This window comes from Pieris rapae, chromosome 19 (genome assembly GCF_905147795.1).
Source record: "Pieris rapae chromosome 19, ilPieRapa1.1, whole genome shotgun sequence".
NCBI classification, from domain to species: domain Eukaryota; kingdom Metazoa; phylum Arthropoda; class Insecta; order Lepidoptera; family Pieridae; genus Pieris; species Pieris rapae.
The window spans coordinates 5,436,266-5,463,648 of NC_059527.1; the positions used below are offsets into that span (position 1 = coordinate 5,436,266).

The 27,383-nt window shown below is 33.4% G+C and overlaps 1 protein-coding gene across 1 annotated transcript; it reads left to right on the forward strand.

The window, feature by feature from the left end:
* Window positions 1-252: 252 nt before the first annotated feature.
* LOC110995293 (lachesin-like) lies at window positions 253-18,274 on the forward strand. The gene is made up of 10 exons (XM_045632475.1): window positions 253-271; window positions 1,119-1,222; window positions 7,705-7,912; window positions 9,464-9,619; window positions 11,062-11,190; window positions 13,146-13,283; window positions 13,668-13,817; window positions 14,199-14,267; window positions 15,955-16,038; window positions 18,131-18,274. Exons 1-10 carry the CDS (start codon window positions 253-255, stop codon window positions 18,211-18,213), a joined length of 1,140 nt encoding a protein of 379 aa, XP_045488431.1. The 3' UTR covers window positions 18,214-18,274.
* The last annotated feature ends 9,109 nt before the right edge of the window (window positions 18,275-27,383 follow it).

The following is a 27,383-nucleotide window of genomic DNA, read 5'->3' on the forward strand; positions in this document are numbered from 1 at the left end:
TAATAAACAATTATGTATTAATATTATGATCTGCGGCATAACGGAACGGGCGGGACGGGCAGGACGATACCGTCTTCAAGAAAAGAGCGAACAATACCCTCAAAGGTCAGAGACATACCCGCTGGCACCCAAAGTGACCCGTTTCTCGTTTCTCGTTTACCACCTGTCCCATAGAACAAAAAAAATACTTCAACATACATAGCTTATTAGTTATTAGGAACAAACTAATGGTCTTTATGCGTTTTATATAATATGGCCATTCCTAATCGGGGTAACTAAATCATGAACGCTGGACGAAATATTTTATGAAGAAAACGTAATATTCGAGCTCAAAGAAGCAAAGAACATCTGTCTTGCGGGTGAGGTTGTATTAGAAACAACATTTTCCAATTGTTTGTACGTGCACTTAAGCTCTTCTTTCATTAGACGAACGTCGCTTACAAGAACCTCTACTCTGTACCAAGATTGATGGGATGGATTTGTTCTATTCGCCTTGCCTCATCAATCATTCGGATATTTTTCCATGTCTCAGGTTGTTTAGCCTAAATAGATTGTAGCCTTTGAAGCATCGCTCATATCGACATGTATATAACATTAACTTATTCATTCAACATAGTGTTAATGTTATTCGAAAAATCTCCGTTAGTTAGTGACCTTAACTACGGAAAGTACAGCTACAGTCTAGATTGCACATCTAATTTACCTATATTGTTAAGTGGAGTTATGACTATACAAAAAAAGTTTTGACCTATTGTGTTTTACACTGACCTGACATGCTGAATACATAATTAATACAAGCACTTCCAGTTGACCGCCTTTAGTGGTATTGTCGATAATAGTTAGTAGAAGTTATACTTAATCCGTTACATCATTCGCCAATGTAACGGATCATGTATATACTTCCGCTTAAATATGATATTATTTTAAGTTGAATAATTATTTCCTAGTCAGCTACTAAGATATGAATTATGAAATGATAGGCATATATATATAAACAATTTTATGCCAAATCACTTGCAAATATGAATTTCCTACGCACGATAAAAAAGGAAGATTACTTTTGTTTTCGTTCGAATGCAAACGTTACAATGGAATATATTATTAGGTGTTTGTTTCAGAGTCGCTGTTTCCGCGTTTTGTGGAGCCGGTTCCAAATGTCACTGTCACAGTGGGGAGAGACGCGTTGCTCGCCTGCGTCGTTGAGGACCTAAGGGGATATAAGGTATAGCCGCTTGTTAGCTATAAGTTAGATAATAAAGACTGTGAAGGAACTCCAAAGGAACGTCGGGATACGGGGATACGGGGAGGGGCAGATACACACGAGCTTTGGGCTGCAGAGTTTTCCTCAAAAACAACGTTTGACGCTACTTGTGACGTCATGCCACGTGAGCTCATTACAGTGGCGTTTTTCCTTCACGTTTTTCGCCAAAAGGTTGTAAACTCGTGCACGGCCAACTGAATGTAGCAGCGCACGACGTTGCCATTGCAAAAAGGTAATGTACTGGAACTTTCAATCAATACATATTGTCTATCATTTTAATGTCCTTTAGTTACGTTAAATTTAAACTTAAAACAAGTTATATGGCTTAAATAAATTTTTGTTGATCACTCTCATCAAATCTTTGTACGAAATATTTTTTCATCATGACCAAGGTGCTACAGCCCATCGGGCCCGGTCAAGTAAAAACCTCCAGTTAGTTCTATTATGTAAAATATCGTTTGATATTATTATAAATTTCTTTTTGCTTATATTGTTATTTTTCCTTCTGTAAATTCTCTTTTTGCACACAAAATAAACCCTGTATGCAAGAAAAAAGTAAATAAGAAAGCTTCATATCTAAACTATTTAAATAATTTATTTAATATCATCAATGATGTCCTTAGAATATTAATTCTTAGGAAAGGAATTTGCCACAAATATAGCGTAGTCAATTCGATGTTATTAATATTTACCAGAAATTCAATTTCCATACATTCGACTCACTGACAACCTTCGTCTGATAATTATCAATTCAATGAAGAAATTAAGGAAATCGATTCCAAGTAAAGAGACATTTGGTTTGCCATTTTTATTTTCTTATGTACATCTAAAGGGTAAAAAATTACTATACTACTACTTTACTTCAAGTAAAATAATTACTTTGATAACAAAACAATATGCAGCATTACACGAACGACATAATATTAATAGTATAGTATTACTAAACTTTAGTAGTGTGTGTAGTATTATTACACCTGTTATTAAACAGGTCATAGGAGTTTAGAAGGCATGAACTCCTGTTTGATCCTCTCTACTTTCCTTTTTTTTACTTTACTTTCAAGTGCTGTTTGCGTAATTATAAAAATATATTCATGCCGTTTCAACGCTGAATCTTAGTGTCAAGAATCTAGGTTCCTTAGCTCTAGTTAGTTGTAAATGTAACAAATAATGATATAGTAACAACTATATTTGCGGATACATGGTTAACGGAATTCTATACAACTGCACTCGTGCGACGCACTAAAGTTTTAACAAGCCAACTTAATATCACTTTGCCCTGAAACCATTCGCCATATTAATCATGCAGGACGGCTAGTTAGGAAAACTGGAGTGGCGTATAATGGCCAGATTATAATGGAAAAGGAACTAATCTGCGGTATTAGAAAACCGACTAAGCTCTCTTGTAATTTTAAAACGGTGTATTCAATCAGCATGGCATATTGTTATAATAACTTCGCAATCAACACTTTATCTAACCAGACTCAGGTGATTATATGCCGAATAATAATAATTACCCAGCGGCTTACCTATATATAGATCTGTCTATTAAAAGACCTTGATTTTTGTGTATCGTTATCCTTATTTAGTTCGTAAATATAAAATTAGATTCATTTATTGTATATTTCTCTTTTTTTTGACGTTCATAAGTGTACATTATATTACCTTTATGAATAAATTATTTTTGACTTTGACTTTACGATGTTTATAGTAGTGAGTGCCTGGAAGAGATCGCTTGAAAGCGATAAAGGCCGCCAGTTGCTCTTGTTTTCATTTAACTATGTTCAATTTTATATTGTTGTGTTATAACGAAGTGTTACTAAATAAATTAATAAGCTCAAATGAAATAAACTGATTATACCACTACGCTAACACTTCTACCGCGTATAAGAATATATGTTGTTAGTTTTCTTCTGACCGATCTTATTCACATCAAACTATTTTGGTCTGTCACATTGACCATTACAGTTTCACTTATTACTCCAAAGTGCACATAATTTTATATATATAATTATATTTATTACCATAAATATCAGTCATATCTTTCATCTACGCCTCCGACTATTATCTTTAATCTACGCCCACATTACTCAATATGACAGAAAGTTTAATATTTTGATATTAGGCTGTAACATTGCTGAGATTATTGTGTAAGACTACAATACAAGTGCGTCAATCAGTAAGTGGGTAGAAAATTATTATGTGACTGATATGAACCAAAATAATTTAGTATTAATGAAAACCACGTCCAACGATTTAAAATGGACAAATGGAGGATAGTAATGTCTACATCTGTATGTTCCTTACAAATAATATAACAGCCCGTATTTTATTTTCCTCTTGTATGCTAATTTTAAAATGCTCATAAGTTCCACTTCTTATAGTAGCTTGGCAATAAATCCGTGGCTAAGTGCCAATTCTTTTTTGCTAAGGATTACGATCTCGAACCGTACTTTTCATTCGATTATAATGTGCAATTCCCGTAGTATAATTATTATATAAAATAGACCAATGTAAAACATTTAAAGGATTTAAATCATTCACTTGTGCTAACGCGCTAGCTAGCAAATGCCCTATCACAATGCACCGAGAGTTTTCATAGGGCTGCCCAATTGCTTGTCATATTTAATAAATAGGCGTTAATTGTTTGTGTTAAATATTAAATGACTTTGAGGTCACATTTAAGACCTCGTCTAGACATCTTTTTCAGTCGTGACTTAGCGTTAAGTTTGACTCTTACTACAAATAACATTTGAATGCAGAGACTAGAAAATAAGCCAAAACCCCATATGGGTCGGCCCCGTTTAATACTGCTGTCATTACATACGCACTTACAGATACTTTAAAATTTTTATTACATAGTTAAAATAATGCAAAATACCAACCCTAAGCTGCATTGATTGTGCATCAGTCGCAGTGAAGTAAGTTAAATCAGTGATAGTAATTGAATATCTAGAAAGTTAATGAAAGATATTCAATCATTTAACTTTTATTTTAAATTTAAGTTTTTATTTTACTGCGACACATCAGACAAATAAACATTTACATCATGCATGATATTATGTTTTTTACCAATAAGGAGCATTCTTTCAAATAATTCTGCCGTTTCTACGCAAAATTGCCCACCAATGGATTGGCCGCCATTTTAGAGAAACCAGCGTCACAGATTACAATCAAATCCCAAATCGGATCCGTCTTTTGGCAAATATAGAAGAGTAGTCTCAAAGATGATTTAATATTCTTTGACGAATAAACAAGTCCACGCTCGTGTTCTGAAGCATTGTGGTCTGGAACAAAGAGATTATTGAATTAGCTCATTGTGTGCCTGGAATTGTGAATTATAGTGCGGAATATTAAATGCTTACTACGTGATTTTTGTATGAAAATGCGCATGTGATTTAATGTGTATAATTACTATGGGAATTAATAGATTCGTCAATTTCCATTGGACTAGAAATAATCATTTGATTTTTCATGCATTATGTAATAGTCTATGACGACGCCAAATGTTTATAATCCCGATAAGAAGAATAACGCTTGTGTCATCTTAATATATATATAAAGGATATCTATCCTTTATATCCCTATCCATCCGTATATCCTTTGGAACAGGTGCAATACTACTGGATTGTGCTCTTATTGTGCTGGGAAAAAAAATAACTTTAGACAAGTGCTAAAATATGGTGAAGAGGACCGGCTGAATGCTTACGTTTGAGGCGTACCAGAGTTTCACTCACTTCACGCAAGGTAAAATCATCTCAGTAAACACGGGCGCTGCTCGTCCCATATGCAACATCCGTATTCACATCCAGTTGTGGTGAAGAACCGGAAAATTCCTTAACACTCTTCTTCTCCGTTAAATTGATTCCATATTTAAAGGTCGTGTGTGATCCTTAACATATTGTCAGAAAGACTTTGGATCAATCGAGAAATGGTTTTGTATTAATATCTGTATGGATTTTATATGGACTTTCTATTTTATTTTTTACATCTAAATTTAGAAAACCCTTGGTATTACATATTTTTTTGGTTTGTTTCTATCGATTGTGCTGTCGAACTTTCTTTTATGGTCAGGTCAATTAAGTCGTTGTATACCATCCTGGATATTTATATCTTGAATTTCTCATCACCGACGAAAGAGATTTGTACATAGTGTAAAAATATAGTTAGTAGTCTTGTGTATATGTCTCCATTATTTTTTATTTTATGGTTAATTATGTGCTTTTCTAATTTATTGAATTAGATTGTAAGTAATTTGAAAGCAAAGATCTTCAGTGCTTTTATAAAGAGTCTCTCACTTCAGTCGGTAGCTCATGTCTGAGCGTCGTGGCCAACAAGAAAACATCTGCAGTGGACTATCTGTTTCCACCGATTTTTGTACATCCCGATGAGATAAGGATGATGATTCATTGCCTCACTGACTATTAATACAATCTATCCCAGGAAGATCTAGAGATTTCCAGACATACTGTAAACTTTTCTTGGACCTTTCATGGTAGGTTCTCTTAGGAAATTATAAGGCTGGTTCATGTTAAAAATTTTATAACAATTATTAGACATTATAGTTCATTAGACCGTTATTGGTCGGGTTAAAATATTTTTAATTAATTCACATAATAACTTAACAATAATTGTTTGTTCACAACTAATTAGAAATCAAGCTAAAGGTTGTTTGTTTTCCAGTGAAATGTTTTCGAAAATAGCAAGAATACTGAGAGTTTTGCAACAATTAAAAGAAAGTGGTCCTTTATGAATGCAAACTTAAAATAACTTGGGTATTTCAATACTTTTTATGATTGTCCTTGCTAAACTTTTATGGCTGCTTCAGTGCATATAATAATCGCTCGAAAGTCATGATTGTGATGTGTTATATGTATAAGAGTTATTTTTAAAGTATGTATAAAGCAATCGAGTTTGATTGATATATTTGAAATTGACCCGGGATTCTAAACTTGCATTATAATATCAAAATTACAAACTCAAATTCGTCAAATATAATAATTATATACTAAGTATAAGTTTTATTACTAAGTAAGTTTTCACCGTAGGATCAAGTAAATACAATATGTTTAATATTTATTTTAATTTTACTCATTGTTACTATAACAATAGCAGTGCAATAAACAGATCTAGAGATCTTTGGTTCATGATTATTTTTCGCCTAACGGATAAAAAAGTCTCTCTGCACATAGAGAGCGTTCGGGGGTTGTGTTCGGATTAATACCTGCACCTGAGTTTCCACTTGTATCAACATCCATCATTCTACAACTAAGCTTTTTTGAGGCACTTCTTACCTCGCATCACCATAGGTATGTTCTCCCAGCTTAAGCGTTCAAAGTGATTCATAAATGGCGATGCAATAAAAAAAGGAAATACACAAGTGACGATTGATCAGTATATGATAAATGTTTATGCAGAAGAGTTTTAAAAGATGTTAGGGAGGTAGCCAATCGTATGGAGTCGGCCTAACTAAATAGATTTAATATTTTTCTTTTAGATAATTCTTCTAAAAATAATTTTACCCCAGTAAGATATGTTCCTTAAGTTTGTGTATTTCTGTTTAACTGCTAAAATATTTTACTTTTTAATTTGCGTTATTTACGTTAATAATTACGACATTACATATAATGATACGTATAATGGTGAAGACAACATGAAATTAAACACTCTTCTTATTACACGACTCATAAGTCTAGCAATTTGTCTCTGTATAAAGGTTAATAAGTATCTTATGTTAATGTTAATCAAGCTTGAATGATCCATTTTCAAATATTCTTTGCATATTTTTACTTCCACTCATCACATCGTTCATTTAAATACATTGAAAGTCTGACGATTAACGAAGGTTATATTTATTTATTTATTCACACTTCGTTGCAGTACTTACAATACTAATAAAAGGAACACAATACATAAAAATTATACGAGATGCAGCGGGCGGCCTTATCGCTAATAAGCGATCTCTTCCAGGCAACCCTAGTAAGAAAAGAACTAAAAAATAAAAATGATGAGTGCATGAAGTGCATAACCAAATGTTATAAAAAATATTTATATATATAGAACCTTAATCTAAAGAAAATCAAAAAATAGAATATAATTAACTAAAAACTAAAAAGCTAATCTTCAGGATTCATTTATAGCGAATAGCATTGCATAAACCAAAGAAATGAAAATACAAGAATTAAACATAAATAAATAAAAAAACCCATACAAATATGGTAGATGGTTGATGATTTCTTAGTGAATTCATATTCAAGTCATTATTTGCCAGTTTTCAATTTCCAAAGCGATCTTTAAACTCGAAAGCCGCCTCATACTAGCGAACGAAAGCATCTACCGTCATCATCAGCTAATGACAGTTTGCAACGTCTACACGAAGTAACTGTTTGCTATTTTCGTATGATAAAAATACTCTATATATGTCAGATATTTTTAACTACTTTTAGGTTGCCTGGGTCCGAGTGGACACGCAAACAATTCTAAGTATTCACCACAACATCATCACTCAGAACCCCCGCATCAGCCTCTCCTACAATGACCACAGATCATGGTATCTTCATATAAAGAACGTTCAGGAAATGGATCGAGGATGGTATATGTGCCAAGTGAACACTGACCCCATGCGATCAAGGAAGGGATACCTCCAGGTTGTTGGTAAGTAATAAGAGTAAGATATGATGGTATTAAAAAAAACTAAGTCTCTCAACTAAGGTTTTCTACCGTACAAAGTTGAGAGATCAGTGTTATACCAATCAATTTATTCAGTCCCTATTTAAGGGCCTACTGTTTTATGTTATAAGGAATTAACTAACCAAAAAATATATGATATGATCACTATATTAAAAATAAAAATGTTTTATGTTTTAAATTAATAAATTGATATGGTAATCAATTCAAACAGTGAGTATATAGAAAACTGGACCGAAATTCCAAAATATTTTAGTTTCTTCTTAACTTATATTCTAAGTTTGAATGTACAAAGTCTTGATGTATTCATGACCGGTCACTCGGTCCTTCAATTCAAATTGAATGAAATTAATAACTTGTACCGTGTTTATACTCATTGAAAGCAGGTTGAAAATTTCCTGAACAGTTTTGAGAAAGGAGCATAGAATCAGAGAGATAATTAGACTGTTTGAAGTCGCGTAATATCCTTGTAGATGAAATACATTATTGCGTTCCTTTCATTGATAATTTCTTCAATCCGTAGTAGCCTGCCACCCTGTAACAATCTTTAGTACCTGGTAATCGATGACTGAACCTCTGTGATGTGTGCCCTTTACGCTACCATTATACCTAAGAGACATACATACATAATTACATAGCTTAGTACTACATGAACCTTTGAACTATAAATATAAGCAAATTGTACTTCTCTACAGAGCATATCAATGCAAAATATTGGTGTAATTATATATAAAACAAAGTGCAAACGTTTTCAAAAGGCCTTTACATCTTAATATTTGTTTTTAAAAGTTTTACAATATAGACAGTATTTTCAAAATAGAACATTGTTTTCTCGGGCATTTGTTTGTTATTCTTAACTGAAGCGATTCGATACGTTTATTATTTTTTATCAGAACCCACGTTTTCGAATTATTTATTTAATTAGTTCCTATCCATTGCTCGTTCACTAAAACGCTTTGATAATATAAACATTTTAATACTGTCTTACAATACAGTCTAATATACTATAGAGTAGATCATGTGCATATACTATAATGTTCTAGTTATAAGCAAATTACTACAAAATATGAAGTACTCCATTCGATTTGTATTTGATAGACATATAGCATGATTGTAATTTATTAAATAACTAGCTGACCTGGCAAACGTCGTCTTGCCAAACTACTACCTTTAACTCAGCGCCATCTATTAGAATTGTATCAAATAATAAACAAATGTTAATGTTATCGTAATTTTAGTAAGGATGCCTATTTTTTTGAAAATGAAATATAGCCTATGTCACTCAGGAATGATGTAGCTTTCCAACAGTGAAAGAATTTTTCAAATCTGCCAAGTAGTTTCGGAGCCTATTCAATTCATACAAACAAACAAACAAAAAATCAAACCTTTCCTCTTTATAATATTAGTATAGATAGACCAATATTTTTTTAAATCAGGAATAATTTTATTATTATTATATGTGTATATCAACCATCATCTCACAGAGAAAATTCGACTAAGAATCAATTAACTTCACAGTACCACCAATGATAATTGACAACATGACATCAACTGACATGGTCGTACGTGAGGGCACGAATGTCACCATGGTATGCCGAGCAACCGGCTACCCTGAACCTTATGTCATGTGGAGACGAGAAGACGGCCAAGAATTCAACTGCAACAGCGAGTCAGGTAACTGAATTTTTAAATAACACAATTCAAAACTCCAAACATCCGCTTGTATTTTTCGGTAATCATTATATAAAACCAAAAAACAAAAGGAATGCAAGTACAAGCGCCCCTAAATACTTGAACGAACCCATTACATTGATTGTGAAGACTTCATGCGTTAATTAAGCGCCATTTTCGTTTTAGTAAAAGAAATGGTATGATGACAATTTGAACGTTTCGCTCACAAATTGTTGTACAATCTTCGCATAGTCGAAGTATTTACAAGATTGAATCAGAAATTGAAAACGGAATTTGTTCGCTATAATATTGTATTAGATTTTCTTTTACGTTTCAACGAGCGAATTCTGTTTCATAGCAGCATGTTTGATAAAACGTATATAAAAGTTTTGTTGTGTTTGAAACGGGAGGAAATGAGATCTGGAATTTTCATTATTCTTAAAACATGGCTCAGTAGTTTTGTGTTCTATAATTCAGGATTCAACTTTGTAAAATATATCACATCAACTCTTGACTACCAAGATATCAATATTTGTAATTCACTTTCATTGAGGTATAATCCTCAATGAAAGTGAATTACAAATATGAGGTTAGGAAAAGTCTACCTAGTTTCGTTGGTAATGCCTAGAGCGTAACCTATTAAAATAGAACCAGAAAACATTATTTTCCTGTGCAATAATACATTTTTCTGTAGACCTTGAAATAGGTTCAAAGTACAGGGTGTAATGAAAAATGTATTATAGTATATGTTAGTACAGAAAAATGTATTATAGCCTCTGATAGCGATTTACTAGTCTCGTCAAAACTTGTGCAATTCATACCGATAGACATCCGTGATCCAACAGACACAAACATTTTTTTATATTAAATTATTGAAAATGTAAGGAGTCGTAGTGGGAGGATTATAGCCTATTTCTGAAGTATGGTTGTAAGTCTTATATTATTCCATTTCCAAAGTAGTTCAGAGAGAATGAGTTGGAAAGTAAATGCGCTGATAGACTTAGTCAATCTCAATAAGTTATATTTATGTACATCTAATATAAAACATTCTCGTGTCACGGTGTTTGTAGTTAAACTCCTCCGAAACGGCTTGACCGATTCTCATGAAATTTTGTGTGCATATTGGGTATGTCTGAGAATCGGATAACATCTATTTTTCATCCCCCTAAATGTTAAGGGTAGTTCACCCCTAAATTATTATTTTTTAATATTTAGATCTTTTTTTATGTGACACCATTAAAAAATACATACAACCCCTAATTTTCACCCCTCTACGATCAACCCCTATTTTTAATTAAAAATTAAATACATGGCAAAACGACGTTTGCCAGTTCAGCTAGTATTTATATAACTTCGTTTCAGTACATAACTAGCAAATACCTTATTGATAATAAGTGTGTAGTAAAAAACTATATTTTCTTACATAACCGAGTGCATATTGACAGTAAACGTTGTGGACGGAGAAAACCTAACCATATCGAAGGTCTCGCGTCTACACATGGGTGCTTACTTATGTATAGCATCAAATGGCGTGCCACCTTCTATCAGCAAACGGGTGGTGTTAATGGTGCAATGTAAGTATACAATAGTACATTGAAAGTTTTTTTTTTGAATTATGACAAAAATTGCATTGGTTTACCAAATTTGATTTATTGTTTATTGTATTGTAAACGAAGTTAGAACCGGCCTTAGACCAAAAAAATCTGACGGCGGGTGTCAGACACAGAAAGTAGATCACCGACTTAGGTACCTATTATAAAAAAACTAGCGGCCTATCTTTTTACACCTTGTGTCACATTAATGTAGTTTTAGTAGGGTATCTTATTTTTTTCTTGCAATTAATATCCCCTAGTTAGCTTTAAGATGAATACTTAGTTAATGTACTTGTATCGTATCATTTATATTGTGTAAAAATTAAGCTCGAGAATTCCTTTCCAAGTATAACAAAGATGTAATTATAACGTTCTTTCTTCTTTAAAATTTATCATCGCAATAAGAATGTTCTTTACAAGAAAAGAAATGAATATCATTTCGACGTCGATCTGCTTTAATATATTAATGTTACCAATTTATACTCAATTTGCGAGAGATTCATGTTCCAATCAAATCTAATTGAATGTCTAGTACGGGGAGACATCAATATCATTGCAGTACTTGGTGTATGTAATAATTATACTTCGCCCTGATGTCAAATATCCAAAACTTCAAACTGTACTAAAAGAGGAGGTACTGGCAACTTTAGTAAAATATTTAAAAACGGAATAGAAGGCTGAACTACCTCTCATCTTATATACTTATCAGTTTTGAAAATGGAACAGTAAATTTAAATATCTTATTTCCTAGATGTGTCATACGTAATCATTTTTCTAGGGGTGAGTGTCGTTAACGAGTATTTATGAGCTGCGTTTACCTGACGGTGCCTTCCACCGGATCGGTCGTAATTGCACCCAATTAGGGCATTATGCTGACATGAGCACAGCGAGGAGGTGATAATAGCGATACTATCTCAAACCGTCGGGGTCGGAACATTTTCATCTCATTCCGCAAGCCAATGGGACGTTTCTTTCCTAATTCACGTGCCAGCACGTTCTAAATCTCATAATGGATACGTAAAATTCTCACGTAACTTACACTCGATTAACTGGGAGAGTTTCTGATGAATCTGCCGTCAGTTTCCATTAAAATGACGTAACCCTCTGAACTGTATTAGCGTTATATAATCCTCAGAATAGCGAACTTATAATAGAGAAATTGACAACTGCAGTCTACGTAATAATGCAATCTTGACTTCTGAAGTGAAGTTTATCGCTCGTAGTTCGAAAGCTATTTTGCAAATTCGATACAATTTAGGAAAAATTATATTTTTTTATAACCGTTATAGCTCTTCGTAGTATTTTGTGCATTTTTTAGTAAATTTTAGTTAGTAGTTTATACTTTTTTTTAAACTAAACTATTTGCTACTGTACGAGAGTACTGTGTGAGTAGAAAGTTTTTTATGTGTAATTTGACTGACATATTTCTTAATCTACAAAAACTCGAGAATTAATTAGTTAACTAATTAAATCTTAAAATATTTACAAAAGTTCAGGCAAGGTTTAAAAAATGAGTAAAATAAATAATATAAAAGGAATACTCAAAATCACGATTGAAATTTCCTATAAAAACTGTTTCTAGCTATTAAAAATCTTTTTAGAATAAAAAAAGTCACTTTGTAGTAAAATATTTATAGGATGCGTTCAGAAATATAACGTTATCACAGCTGTAGTATGAGTATATTTCCGATCATCAGTGTGTTTGAAAAAATATGTTAAGTTTTGACAATATTTTACATAAATATGTAGGTAACACGAAGTTCACCGGGTCATCTAGTAATGCCAACCATAAGAAATTGGAGTCTATTAGCAAACAAATACTATATGTGGTACTTACGTAGACCATAAAAAATAATTACAGTATACGAATGTAATATCTATGTATTTCGTGTCACTGTGGTCGCTATTAACATGATTTATTAACAATTTGGATGCAGTCCCGCCAATGTTATCAATCCCGAACCAGTTGGAGGCCGCGTATTTAGGACAAGATGTGACATTGGAGTGCCATACTGAAGCGTACCCTTCATCTATAAACTATTGGACAACGGATAGAGGAGATATGATAATATCAGGTATGGCCTTTCTTCAGAAGGTCACTCTTTTGTTTTATTATTATTCTTCAATTGTTTTACACAGGATAATCAAGACATAGGTTACATATATTTATATCTTTTTTTATTTATTATTAACTTAACCTTAAATACACACTTAACGAATGAACTCTTTTGTCTTCTTCTGTCAAATGGTTTTAAGTTGTGATGGATAGAGTAGAAATCGTTAATGGTAATTGGTAATATGTAAATGAGATGTAATGCCAATCTTATTTTAAACACGTTCTTAACTAATAATTGCCTTTATTTCTGCAGTCCTTGGCTCATTTGGAAAAATATTCGCTATTGAAGCCACAGAATCGCCTTCTAATCTAACGAGATTATATATCGTTATTAACATTATAGGTAATAAATACATCACATCACTGAGCGATGACGGCTACAGTCGGAAGATGAATCTGGTAATAAAAAAAGTATCACCAAAAGATTTCTCGTCGTATCGCTGCGTCGCTAAGAACTCATTGGGCGAAACGGACGGACTTATACGTCTAGATGGTAATATATACATATACTATATAAATATGTCTATAAAGAATTAATTAAATATCAAATCTAATTTAATACAATAAAATTTATACTTTTTTGAAAAAACACAACTAATACTCATTTAAACGTTTAAATTCCAAATTTAAATTGAGAGAAGAAAGACACAAAATTGTCATAATTACTTATTTGAATAAACGTGTAATTAAAAATGTTCTAATATCTCATTAAAGTATGTTTAAATTCCGCTTGAAGCTAATCAAAATCAATGACTAAACTTCGTAAATTATTTCCCTCGCAGCTTTTATGATGGTCTCATAAATTAGTGAACATTTTGTTTCTGTATTAAATGCCTCATTAAATTACATCCAACTTATTTCATGTTGTTCGTAGAAATTGCAGCGCCGTCAACAATTAGCACCACAGTCAGTTACGTCGCAACTTTTCCACAGAAGAAAAAAGGTATAAATAAAGGTTTATTTAAAAATATTATACGATCTAATAAAATGCGTTCTGGCCATGCAGAAAGGAAAGAGAACCGGCTTTCTAGTAGAATATGCAACAGTGGATGGTGAGGTCGGGTTAAAAGTATTAATAAACCCATAATCGTCGAGAATGCATGAATGGTGAATGTCCTGAAAGTTAATGAAGCTAGAGAGTTTGTCTGTGCCCAAAAAGGCGTGAATATATAATATATAAATATGTAAAAACATTAAACACGAATGTATATAAGACACTTTGCAGTATTTTATGTTACAGTTTATGTAATATAAAATACTGCAAACATGAAAACAAACACTATTTAAAAACAAATCAAAAGCTTCAAATCTGAATATGCATTTTATCTTACTAGTTTTACTTTGTAATAAATAATAGAGACAGAAAACAAAGTAACCACAAAAATATAAAATAACAAGAAACTGTCTTCTTCTTTTCACACACAGCGTGAATAGAGTTTGAAGTAAAGAGACAAAATGTAATTTAGTTAAAATAAATATAAAGTTTATATGAATTTGCACCACAGTCAAGTAACAAGTTGAGTACTTTAATGCTCATGCAAGGAATTACGACATCAACTTAACCATATGTTAGATAATATGACTACATTTTTGCAGTGATCCGTTTTTACACAACGTACTGTATTGATATAATACTAACGTGATTTCTGTAATAAATATCAATATTGGGATCGACACCATTTTAATTTTTCATGTCCATCTAACCCTTTCAGTTGGTTATTGGATAAATTGGAAATTCGGGCAAGCGCGATTAGACAAGCAATAGGCACAAAGTTTTCGGATCCTTTTATACGTGCAACGAAAGGTTGAATTTTCTATTTATTGCTTTTATCAAAGCGATATGTTCTTTAGTGTGCGTGATAAGCCGTACCGTAGTTTGACACACTTTATTTAATTGAAATACTTTGGCCAAACAAAAATATCATCTGCGTATGTAATGGTTATCGATTACGTTATGCTTTATAAGCATTTATTAATTTGGCACCAAAGTTTAATAAAAAAACGTTTAAGTTAAACAAACAAATAAGAATCAATACGTGGCATCGATAATAGGTGCAGGCTCAAAAATAATGCTTTTTTAGGTAATTAACAAGTTTACATAGTTAAACATATTGAATATAATTCTATATTGACATTTCTTATTGGAGTTATACAGCTTTTGGCGCGTTAGGGAAAAATTATGACAGTAAATTTTTACGATCCGTGCGCACACTGTCACTATGATGATATTGTAATAAATACAAAAAATTTTTACGCCAAAGAATAACTTCTAACGTGTATACATAAGTGCACATATGTTTTTTAAGTCTTGCATGGTATCGGCCCGCTTTACCCTGAAGACGTTGCATGCTCATATTCAGGCTCCATTATAACAACACGTTTAACAATGGAGTTTAACATAAGCCATTTCAGTTTTGCCTCACATAAATTTTAATCTATATTATAGTAAATGTAACAAAAATAAAACCGCCTTAATACAAAATCATTGGCTGTTTCCTAAGAAACACATCCGAACGCAAATTTCTAAGAATTATTAAACTAAGTTAACGCGTGAATGCCTTGCCTTGAAAACATTATCTTAAATTTCTGAGCATAAAGTTTGCATTTTATAATTTGTTTGTGTTCATTAGGTAAGCACAAAAATCGTTGGCGTGATAGCTCAGCTGAGAACAGAGTCATCGGGGACTACGAAGTTGAAGAATGGAAAGATATTGGTAAGTGAATTGAATAATGATTTAAAATCTTAAATTCTTTAAAAATAAAAATATCATGAGATTTTCTACTGTTATACAGACTTTTATGTTTTATAAGTATATTAGAATTTTAATAAGCATTGAAATATGCTATAATTAATTCTATCCCTCAAGAACGGTTTAACTTATTTGGCAAGTATTAAATTAAGAGCAGTGTTTGCATAGTGCCTTCAGCGTGCGTCTCTCATGACTGAGGTCGTAGGTTAGATCCCGGGCTGTGCACCAATTGTCTTTCTTTCTATCTGCGCATTTAACATTTGCTCGAACGGTGATCATCGTATCAACGGAAATCATCGTGAGGAAACCGGCATGTCTTAGATCCAAAAAAGTCAATGACGTGTGTCAGGCACTGGAGGCTGATCACCTACTTGCCAATCAGATTTAAAAATTATAATGAAACAGATTCAGAAATCTGAGACCAGGACCTAAAAAGGTTGTAGCGCCACTGATTTATTTTTGCGGATGTATCGTATATTTAAATATACGATACATCCGCAAAAATTAAAATATAATCATATAATATATAAAAAAATCATATAATAATACTGAAAATATTGTATTATTTGTATTTATGTCTATGATAATTATTAGATTAGAATAATGTATATCTAACAAGTTGCTTTTCAAAATTTGGCTGCTACTGTTTGTAATGAAATTTAAATATTAAAAGTCTGAATCGTAAATGACGTAGTAGTAGCAGTCTAATCACAAAATAGCAAGCAATATTTTATTAATTTAGCTGTTTTCAGTCATGAATATTACGTAAAATAAAGAATTACACAAACATTTGTGTTTTACCGATCTATTCTTAGCTTTGTTAAGTTCCTTGAATTTACATTTTTGCTTTTAAATTTAACATTGTAGTAAATCAATTTATCTCAGTAATCTTTAAATATAGAATCAATAAAAAACCTTTATTTACCAACTAACCATATTTAACAATGATTTCAAATTTAAGTAGGTAGTATGTATAATGTATATATTTGTTTTGACGAAACTGTGTTTTGTTATTTTTCAAATATTGTTACGGGCAGTTTTATAACTTTTTTTAAGTTCCTTTGTCTCTAAGTGGTTCTTGTACGGTGCTTCTTTCACTCTCCCGTTGTCTTTTTCTTTGTTTGAAAGAGCATTTTTTTATTTTAGATTGCGTTGTGCTACGTATTACTTTCTGCTCGATAATAGTAGGTACATATTTTTGTTACTAGCTGATCGAAGTATCTTTGTCCGCGAAAAATTGTTTCTTGGAAGAATGGCTTATTAATACCTACCTGGCTGCTGCAAAAAATACAGTATTACAAATTGTATGACTTGAAAATTTCGACTGAATTGTATATCTCAAGAGGTAATTTATAATGTGTAATAAAATGTCTAATCTTATGAGATTTATTGTTACCAAAGTTTTTGCATAGCTTTTGATAAAATCGACGTTTTCGAATTCGGATTATTTTGGATCGTGGGCATTTAAGGTGGGTAGGAATATCCAAATCGCCCAGCCTCTCATTTTACACAAATCTACACTAGACAAACCTGAGAACATGACACGAAATTTACGATAGTCTTCAAATATTGAAGTCAATTTGTCACAGTTCAAACACCTAAAATTTCCATTCAATTTGTATTCAATACATAACCCTCACTAAACTATTATAGAAAACGTTCATTATTCTAGACACTATATATACGGATCGCTGCTTAAGTATTATAATAATATAATAAATTTGAAGTATTGATACAAAAATATATGTATGATTTTTACTACTCTATAATACCAACTCTCGATTTTACCAATTCTTTTATTATGTTCGGTATACTGTACTGTATCGTCTTAATCTGTGGTAAACCAGCAGCCATAATAGTAAGATCTATTTTTTAAAAGCAACCCATTGAACAAAAAAATACCTATCACTCTAACCAATAAAGGCTCCACCTCAGCTTTATCTTGCTGTCATCAGCAAAACGGTTTTAGTGGGGGATACTTATGTCTAAAAATTTTAAAAACATTTTCATTATACAATTCGTCAAAAAGTTAATTACCTTTACTTGTTGTCCATAGATTATGATTCAACGCAGTCTTCGAAGAGCAGTGCCGCGTATGGGAGTCCCCTAGTATTTTTATTTATACTATTTCTTAGCTGACATCAACTATTGTAATCATTTTCAGTGCCAATATTAACCGAATAAGCTTTGTACACCGCCAAGTAAAATTGTAAATTACTATATATTTGTATGTAAATAATAATATTGTTTAATTAATCTAAAAAAAATATTTTACATAAATTTGATGTTCGTTGGTCTGATTAGTGATACCTATATAATATCTTCGCTGTAATGAGATTTATTTTACGAAATATGAAGGTTTGTCATATTTGTTATGTCCATAAGAAACATCTTTGGGGTTAGCTATCTTAGACTTTTTTTATTGATATGGAAGCCTGTTAGATATGGAAGCTTGCAGGCAACAATGAAAAAACGGTAATAATGTAGAAACTGTATGTATTATTATTAAATACTTGTAACGCATTACTGATTTATATTATGGTATAGAAGTTACTACAAATCTAGAGTTAAGACTTTTTAAGCTTTTTACCATCACCTCTGGCCATCTCTGACGGCGATTAGTATCCCTAGATATTGCAAAGTTCCCGGTTTGCCAGGTCAATTTTTTTTATCGCCACCCTTTGTCTGTTTCTCAGGACTGCTATAACAAACTTCAAAAAAGGGCAAATGGGTTTATTTTCCAGGCTTGAATTACCTTAGCTGCACCCACACCTTCAAGTGGGATGAGACATTCGTGGGGCTAGAAAAACAATAACTGAATGGCACTGTATTTTTTCGCGTTCGGTGAAATTCTCTGACAAAGCAATATGAGTAAAATGGTTTTGAGATCTCCTAGAAAAATAGAAAACTGAACGATTCTATCGAAGTTGTAAACCTATTGTGGGCATTGTTACATTCGTTAGTTCGCGTTCCCATTTTTCAGTAAGTGTCGTAGCACTTTAGTTTGCACCTTGTTAGAGTTTTGTGAATTGTAAATATTTTAAAAGACTGATAGATTCTTAACGTGCCATAATACGATATTTTGTTTTTCAAAATAAAAAAATAGTTTTTCCACTTCGAACGATTTCATTTTTCCATCGTGTCCTAGAATATAAGGCTAACTATCGAACCACTCACTATCGCCCAAACCCAATAACCTCTCTCAATCCATTTTTGATCATCTGAGATATTCATCTTAATAAATTAATTGTAATAGCAAGCTGTCCATGGTAGGTCGGATCGGTGTATGTGGATAGATCTTTGTATAAAAATGACAATGATTTTAACTTACACAAATTTTTACAATAATTAAAAATCTATTTTATTATGTTTTAAACACAGAAATATATATATTTTAATATTATTTGCACGGTTTTATTTAGTTTATATTTAATATAAAAAATGAGTGTAAAGAGCGAAGAGATTGCATTCTATCCATCGCCAAAAATGTATTGTCTTCGTAGGGTTTGGTTATTGGGATGCAGATAAGAGATCTATCGACTGTCACGGTTTGATCTTAGAATGTTTTCAATCTGAGAGTAAGGATTAATTATTGGGTTCGAGCGTAAATCAAGTCATCTTTTTATAATTTTTAACTGTACTTTACTCCTACATTATCTTTTAATTATGTTGTATGGTGCTTGTTAACAATTTTTCACATATAAATAATATGTGTTATAGTTCGATAGATTGGTACAAAAAATCGTGGTTTCTTTTAGTGGTCAACTACTTGAGTTTTTTTTATGTTTACCACGCCCGGTTCTTTTTATACATTTAAAGACACAATTAATTTGTTGTATAAATGCAATCTCTTGTATATAGTGTACATATTCGAATATATTGTAAATATAGAAAATTCCTATTCTTCTATTGTATAAATAAAGACAATATATCGTGCTTTTAACTGAAATTAGCGTAAAAGCAACCGATTAAATAGTCTATGTTCAATGTTAGAAGTAACTGTGGAATCCTAGTCAACTCCTAGTTAGCTTTCTTGTATAAGAAATAAATATTAGAATATATCATTGGGGTTTTAATAAGTTTCATCGAAAGAGCGAACAATGTTAAGTTTAAAAATGGAGCTGTTGTAATTCACAGAAATTCGACATCCTCTACTACGACATAGATCTCAAGAACAACAATAATAACTGTTTAAAATATTTCAAATGGATTTTATAACAGAACTTCTAAGACTGTATGATGTGACGTGTATCCGAAACAGCTTTCCTAGAGAAACAATAATTGTGATTGATTTCATCACTCACATTGAATCACTCTTAATCGCATGTTAAGGGAATCATCTATATGCGGATTTAAAAAAAGGTTTTATATCTTATTGTAAAAGTTATTTCCTTATTCGATGAAGCTTGTAGGAATCCCCCTAATTTCCATTGTTTATAACCATGATTTTGTAACGAAAAATATATTTGCCAAAACGTGTACATATCTTTGACACATCAAACATGTAAAATCCTATGTAGATGTTACCTTTAGTAATAAATGTTTATCAAAGTTTGCGAGTTTTATTACCAACAGCCCTGTTGGTTTTATATAAAGAATATGCGATTCTCAACCCTAATGTCGTGAGGTCAAATTCCGATTGTGCAGATTTATTTTAGATCTAGTTGCACCACGCGTACATCATTATTCTATTATTATCATAGGGTTGTTCAATACGATGTAATAATGAGTTAATATGCAATTATCTTTAAATATTGTTCCTGACCGCGTAAATTTTTTTATGTAAATGTGCCACGGCAGTTCTGAACAGTTTCTTTAATGGCGATCATAGGTATATAATGACAAGGTCTGGTAAATATTGAGGATTTTCAATAAATTGGAAGCCAGCTTCTTAAATGGCAGCTATCGCAACTCTGTAGAGGTTTATCGTGGTGAAACAAAAAAAAATCAAGTAGTTGCCACACCGACGCTTGCATATTCTCTACCGCCGAAAGAAGAAACCATTGTAGGCACGCAGCGCGCAGACACTTTTTTCACACCCAAATGGTTGTGTATATATTCTTCTTATAAAAATCTTCATTTCTTCTACTAAAAAGGAGAGTAACACAACGATCCATCAAGACATTGTGTTTTGAACTTTTTAGAACGAATCGTTCAGTCACTACCGTGTCCAGAGCGGAGTTTTCTTTTATGGAAGTGCGTCCTCGGTTGAACTTAACTCGCAAGCCAACGTGTTACCCAAAATATGACGGAGCATCAAGCTCTAAAATATTATTTAATAAATTTGATTGCAATAGCAAACAAGTTTTGCTGGACCAGCTTCGTAGTAATTTTATGCAGAGATAATTTTTAAGAGGGCATTTTTTTCCATTTTTAACAGTGTTCTTACTCGCAATTTCCTACACAACGCAAACAAATAACTTTTATGTCTACAAATAAAAGACCCTGATTGCTATATATCTTTATATATATTGTCTGGGCTATGTTTGGTAATATTATTTTCTTTCCCAAGTAAAACGTCCCTCTATTTCTTAAACATCATTCATAGACCTAGTTGGTAATTAAATAATGAAATCTATGAAAAAGCAAAACAAGACCTACCCCTATATATCGCAATAAAATGATGAAGGCAAAATAATCCATACCTTATTGAAGATTATAAAAAACTATAATTCGTCTTGCCTAAAATATGCCTAGACTTTCACTAGGCTCACAACTGATCAACGCAAAAATGTAATTAACGATTACCAAATCCCTGGTTAAGTATACATCTATTTGATGAAATATTTCAGAAACTAGGAGTTTATTTAACTGGAAATATCATTGTACATACAAAAATTCATACGAACATCTAACAATAAATTTTCAATTGCAAGAAAGCAACAATGAAATACAATGGGCATGGACAATGCATAGTTATGTTCGATATAACTTAAGAGAGTCACGGACCACTGAATTCAAAGAAAAGCTTAGATAACTGTGTTACTGAAAAATATTGCACGACCCAGTTTACGCGACTCAAAAAAGTGTCATTTCCAGGTCTGTTGTGTATTTTTAATAGGTTGTAGGTTTTTCCTTTTCCTGTAAAGTGACATTTTTAAATAATTCAAGACAAGTCAGGTACAATTTTTTACAAGTATGTAAATTCTTATATTTCAATACACTGTAGAATTTTGATTCACCAGAAACGTTCGAATTTTAAAACCATACTTGTATTGCTCTCCCAAATTCGAATTATTTACCTTATATGTTTGTAATGTAATCTATATATATATAAAAGAAAGTCGTGTTAGTTACACCACTTATAACTCAAGAAAGGAAGAACAGATTTCGGTGAAAATTGGTATGGAGGTAGCTTAGAGCCAGGAGACGGACATAGGATACTTTTTATCCCGTTCGACAGCGTTCCCGTGGGACTTGACATGAAACGTCAGTCACTATAAAACGTGGTATAACAAAAAAGAATAATAAAATGCAAATGATAGCTATGTAATTGACGTATAATGACAGCTATGTAATGACGTATATATGACAATTTGATATTTGTAAGATATCAATATTCAAAATATTTCTATTAAATAAATAATTAAATGGAGCTCCGTCGTTGCGGGTTTAAGTGTTAACACGTGTTTCGGATTTAATTATTTAGTTTTTTCTATTTTTATCGTAGTTTAAGCTGACTTATCTAATTGGTGGTGGTTAATTAATAACATCAACTAATAACGTAAGTTATTTTTATTTATTTTTTAATTTTTCCCTTTAACTTGTTATATTTTTAGTAGTCCTTAATGGAGAAACATCCTCCAGACCCTCCGGATCCTCCGGATAGGGTCTCTTCTCCGGTTGAGTTAATGGATTCATCCCCCTCAATGTTTTCCCATCCCGGTGTCAAACGCAGACTCGACACTGACAAAGAAGTTTTAATGGAACCCTCTAAAAAACCATTGATTGAAGGCCGGTCATCTGCTGATGATGTCAACCCTGGGTTTTATACCCATCCATCATTAACTGACTCACCCAAGACTTACCTTGTCAATGACAAGGGTCCTTTTATAGTACATGTTTCTTGCCCTGAAGCTGACCCATCCGCTGGTACATCAATCCGCCCAATTAAGTTTGGTCACTTCTTGGTCAAAAACAAAGTAGCCAACATTGTTCGAGATGGTGTTAAGAAAGTGGGTCGTAACAGAATATCTGTTGAGTTTAAGTCGGGTTTAGATGCCAATAATTTTATATCTAGTCCCATAGTACCTTCCAGCAATTATTCTGTTACTATTCCCAATTATAATGTTTCCCGTATGGGCCTTGTGAGAGGTGTCCCAGCTGATTGGTCGATGCAAGAATTTGTTGAGACTGTTGAAATTCCCGAAGGTTTTGGTATAGTCCTCAAGGCCAGACGCCTAAATCGCAAGACAATCTCCGATGGTCAAATTACATGGACTCCAACACAAACCGTTGTTTTGACGTTTCAAGGACAAAATCTTCCGGAGAGAATATTCTCCTGTCATAATTCCCTCCCCGTAGATACTTACCAACTTCCGACAATCCAGTGTCTTAACTGTTGCAGATTTGGCCATGTTAAGTCACAATGCCGGTCGAAACCTAGATGTTTTCGTTGTACTCTAGCCCATTCTGGCGATGAATGTAATATCCCGGAAACAAAATCATTATGTTTATTTTGTACTGCCCCACACTTTGCAACCAACAAAGCATGCCCCGAGCATAATAGACAAAGAAATATTAAACACTGTATGTCGCAGGAAAATATATCCTATCTGGAAGCATCAGCTCGCTTTAGACCTAGCAGTGGCAAATCTTTTGCAGATTCTGCAAAAGCTACCCCGTCCTCTTCATTCAGTTTATCCCAGCCCATTATTATACCTTCCCAAGTATCCCCCCAGACTACATCATACAGGAAAACTATATTTCTCCCTTCTCGCTCTAGGCCAACATCAGGTAAATCTTATGATAAAGCGGCCCATGAGGCCATTTCTTCCAATTTACCCTCATGTTTACCAAATGGTTGTGCCATAAGCCCCTCTTCCCTTATCAACAATGAAGTTTCCCCTAATGAAAATCTTCTTGACTGCTTATGGTCATTGATTTGTAACATGCTATCTAAGTATGATGATATCCCCGTACCGTCCCACGTTGCCCAAAAAATCAACTTGCTCCACTCATTTGTTACCAAAAATGGCGAATCTGGTGATTCAGTGGAATTGTAAGAGTATTCGTAATAAAAAATCCGAATTAGCCTTTCTGATCAACAAATTCTCTCCATCTATTCTAGCCATATCGGAGACTTGGTTATTGCCGGATTCCCGCTTTAGGGTTTCTGGGTATCGTTGTCTCCGAGATGACAGGGATGATGGCTATGCTGGCTGTGCCTTTTTGGTCAGTCGATCTCTCACCTTCCACTCATTATCCCTTCCTCATAGTGATGGTATTAATGCTGTGGCTATGAGGGCTTTTAATATCTCATTTATTTCTGTTTATATTCCCCATCCTCATTTTGACCTCATTTCTGATTTACGTTCTATTATCCTTTCGGTTCCTCCTCCTGTTGTCATGTTGGGTGATTTCAATGCCCACCATGTTGCTTGGGGTTGTCATTCCTCAGATTCTTTTGGGTCCCTTCTACTCGATTTACTTGATGATATAAACATAAGTGTCTTGAATAATGGGTGTCCTACGAGAAGGTGTCTTCCATCTCAGAATCCCGCTAGCGCAGTGGATTTATCACTTTGTTCTCCTGATCTCTTCCCTTTTCTATCCTGGCGGGTTTTTGAGAGCACATGTGGAAGTGACCATTTCCCTATTTTCATTGATCTCCCATCCAATTTAAGGAGTGTTATTCGCCATTCTCCTCTCTTAAAATTTAATCTGAACCAGGCCAATTGGTCAGACTTTTCATCCACTATGGACTCAAAAATAGCTGCGCTCCCCGCAGTTTCTGCTGAAAACTGTCTATCTTCATACAATGATTTTATCAATTCCCTTAACTCATCTGCCTGTTTACATATTCCTCTTAAACCTTCAACACATAGAAAAATTTCCCCTCCTTGGTGGGATTCCGAATGCACAGAGATGATTCAAAAAAGAAAAGCATCAGAAAGGTCATACAGTCTCTGCATGACCTTGGAAAACTTTTTAATTTATCAACAAGCCTCTGCAGCTGCTCGTAGACTTTTTAATAAAAAAAAACGTCTTGGGTGGCATAAGTTTTGTGAGAGCATGTCTCCTGGTACCCCTTCGTCTGTGGTTTGGAGGCAGATCAGAAGATTCCGATGTTCGCTCAATTCCTACGATGTCCCTTTCAATGATCCTTCCAGCTGGATTACCTCCTTTGCCGACAAATTGGCTCCTTCTTCAGTCCCTTTTTATGATTGTCTTCCTTTTAATTATAATTCTTTTATCCCCTCTTCAAACAGTCTGGATTGTCAATTTTCCTTGGAAGAACTCAACAAATCATTAAATGGTCTTTCTGACTCTTCCCCTGGAGTAGATGGAATCCCCTACTCATTCCTCATAAATTCTTCGTTAGGCACGAAAAGATACTATCTTGATTTAGTCAACATATTTTTCGATCTTGGAATTATTCCTGACTCATGGAATCGACAAATTGTCATTCCACTGCTTAAACCTGGCAAGGACCCATCAGATTTCTCTTCATACAGACCTATTGCTTTGTCTTCCACCCTCTTAAAAATTATGGAATATATGATTAAAAATCGTTTAGAATGGTTTTGTGAAAATAACAATATCCTCGCAAAATCCCAGTTCGGTTTCAGGAAGGGCTTGAGTACGACGGATAGTCTAAGTGTCATAACCACCGATATTCGGATTGCTTTTAAAAAGAAACAGTTCCTTGTGGGTGTTTTCTTGGATATCGCATCTGCGTATGACCACGTGCTGGTTCCAGTGCTCAGGCAAAAAATGCTTCAGCTGAGTATCCCTGAGAAGTTAGTACGTTTTATTTGCAATTCTATTTCGTGTCGTTGTGTTATTATAAGATCCCAAAATACCGAGCTGTCTCCTAGATCTATATGGAGGGGCTTACCTCAAGGTTCTGTGTTGAGTCCACTCCTGTATAATATTTACACCTATGATCTGGAGCTTGTAGTGAATTCCTTCTGTCAGATCCTTCAATACGCGGACGATGTAGCCTTATACCTTTCATCAAATTCAATTGAAGAAGCATCATCACGCATAAATTCGGCTCTGGATTACTTGGGTGATTGGTTAGATGATCATGGTCTTTCCATTTCTGTGTCCAAATGTACGGCAGTCACGTTTACTAGAAAATACAGGGTTCCTCAATGTAACATTTCATTTAAAGGATCCCCGGTGTCTTGCTCTAAGCATGTAAAATTTTTAGGCCTTATTTTAGACTCAAAATTAAACGGTGTTCCCCATTTCAACCATGTCATTAAAAAAAGTGAGAAGGGTGTTAACGTTCTTCGTTCGTTATCTGGTGTGAGATGGGGAGCACATCCCTACTCGCAAAAGCTTTTATACAATGCTGTAGTACGAAGTCATTTTGATTATGGCACCTTCCTTTTAGATCCTGGCAACAAGCAAGCCCTTGACAAAATTTCCAAAATTCAATCAAAATCTTTACGCATCATCCTTGGTGCTATGAAATCCTCACCCATCAATGCTCTCCAAATAGAATGTGCTGACCCCCCCCTGTATCTGCGTAGACAATTTTTAAGTGACCGATTCTTCATCAAAGTCCTTCAATATTCTTCACACTCCATCTTGTCCAAATTACGTCGCTTATCTTCTCTTACGATGCCATCTAGTACAGGTAATGTTCCATGCCTATTACTCAGTTTTAAGAAACTATCTCGTCTTCCTAATCCCGTTGAAAGTTTCCCTAGTAATCCCTTGTTTTTAAATAGTTACGAATCCCTCATTTTTGATCCTAAAATAATTTTAAACTTTGGAATTGATATAAAATCCCCCCAAGCTTCCATTTCTTTTCTAGAAAAAATTTCTAAAGACTGGCAGGGATGGTTGCCGATGTATACTGATGCCTCCAAGTTTCCCAGTAATGAGTGCATCGGTGCGGCTGTATGGGTCCCTTCATACAAAACAGTTTTGAGCTATAAACTTCCTCCTTTGACCTCCGTATTTTCAGGTGAAGCTTTTGCAATTCTGGAGGCTGTTTTGTACGCTGAGTCCCATAACCTGAATAAAGTTACAATTTTTTCCGATTCTCGCAGCTGCTTACAGGCAATTCTTTCTAATCCATTTAGATCTAAAAAAAAACATATTACAATTTTAAAAATAAGAGAAGCTTTGTT

What these genes read in the sequence shown, in the direction of transcription:
- LOC110995293 (XM_045632475.1), top strand. An exon ending in GGGATACCTCCAGGTTGTTG is followed by an intron (nt 7,913 to 9,463) that starts GTAAGTAATAAG and finishes TTAACTTCACAG; the next exon opens with TACCACCAATGATAATTGAC. An exon ending in GGTGGTGTTAATGGTGCAAT is followed by an intron (nt 11,191 to 13,145) that starts GTAAGTATACAA and finishes ATTTGGATGCAG; the next exon opens with TCCCGCCAATGTTATCAATC.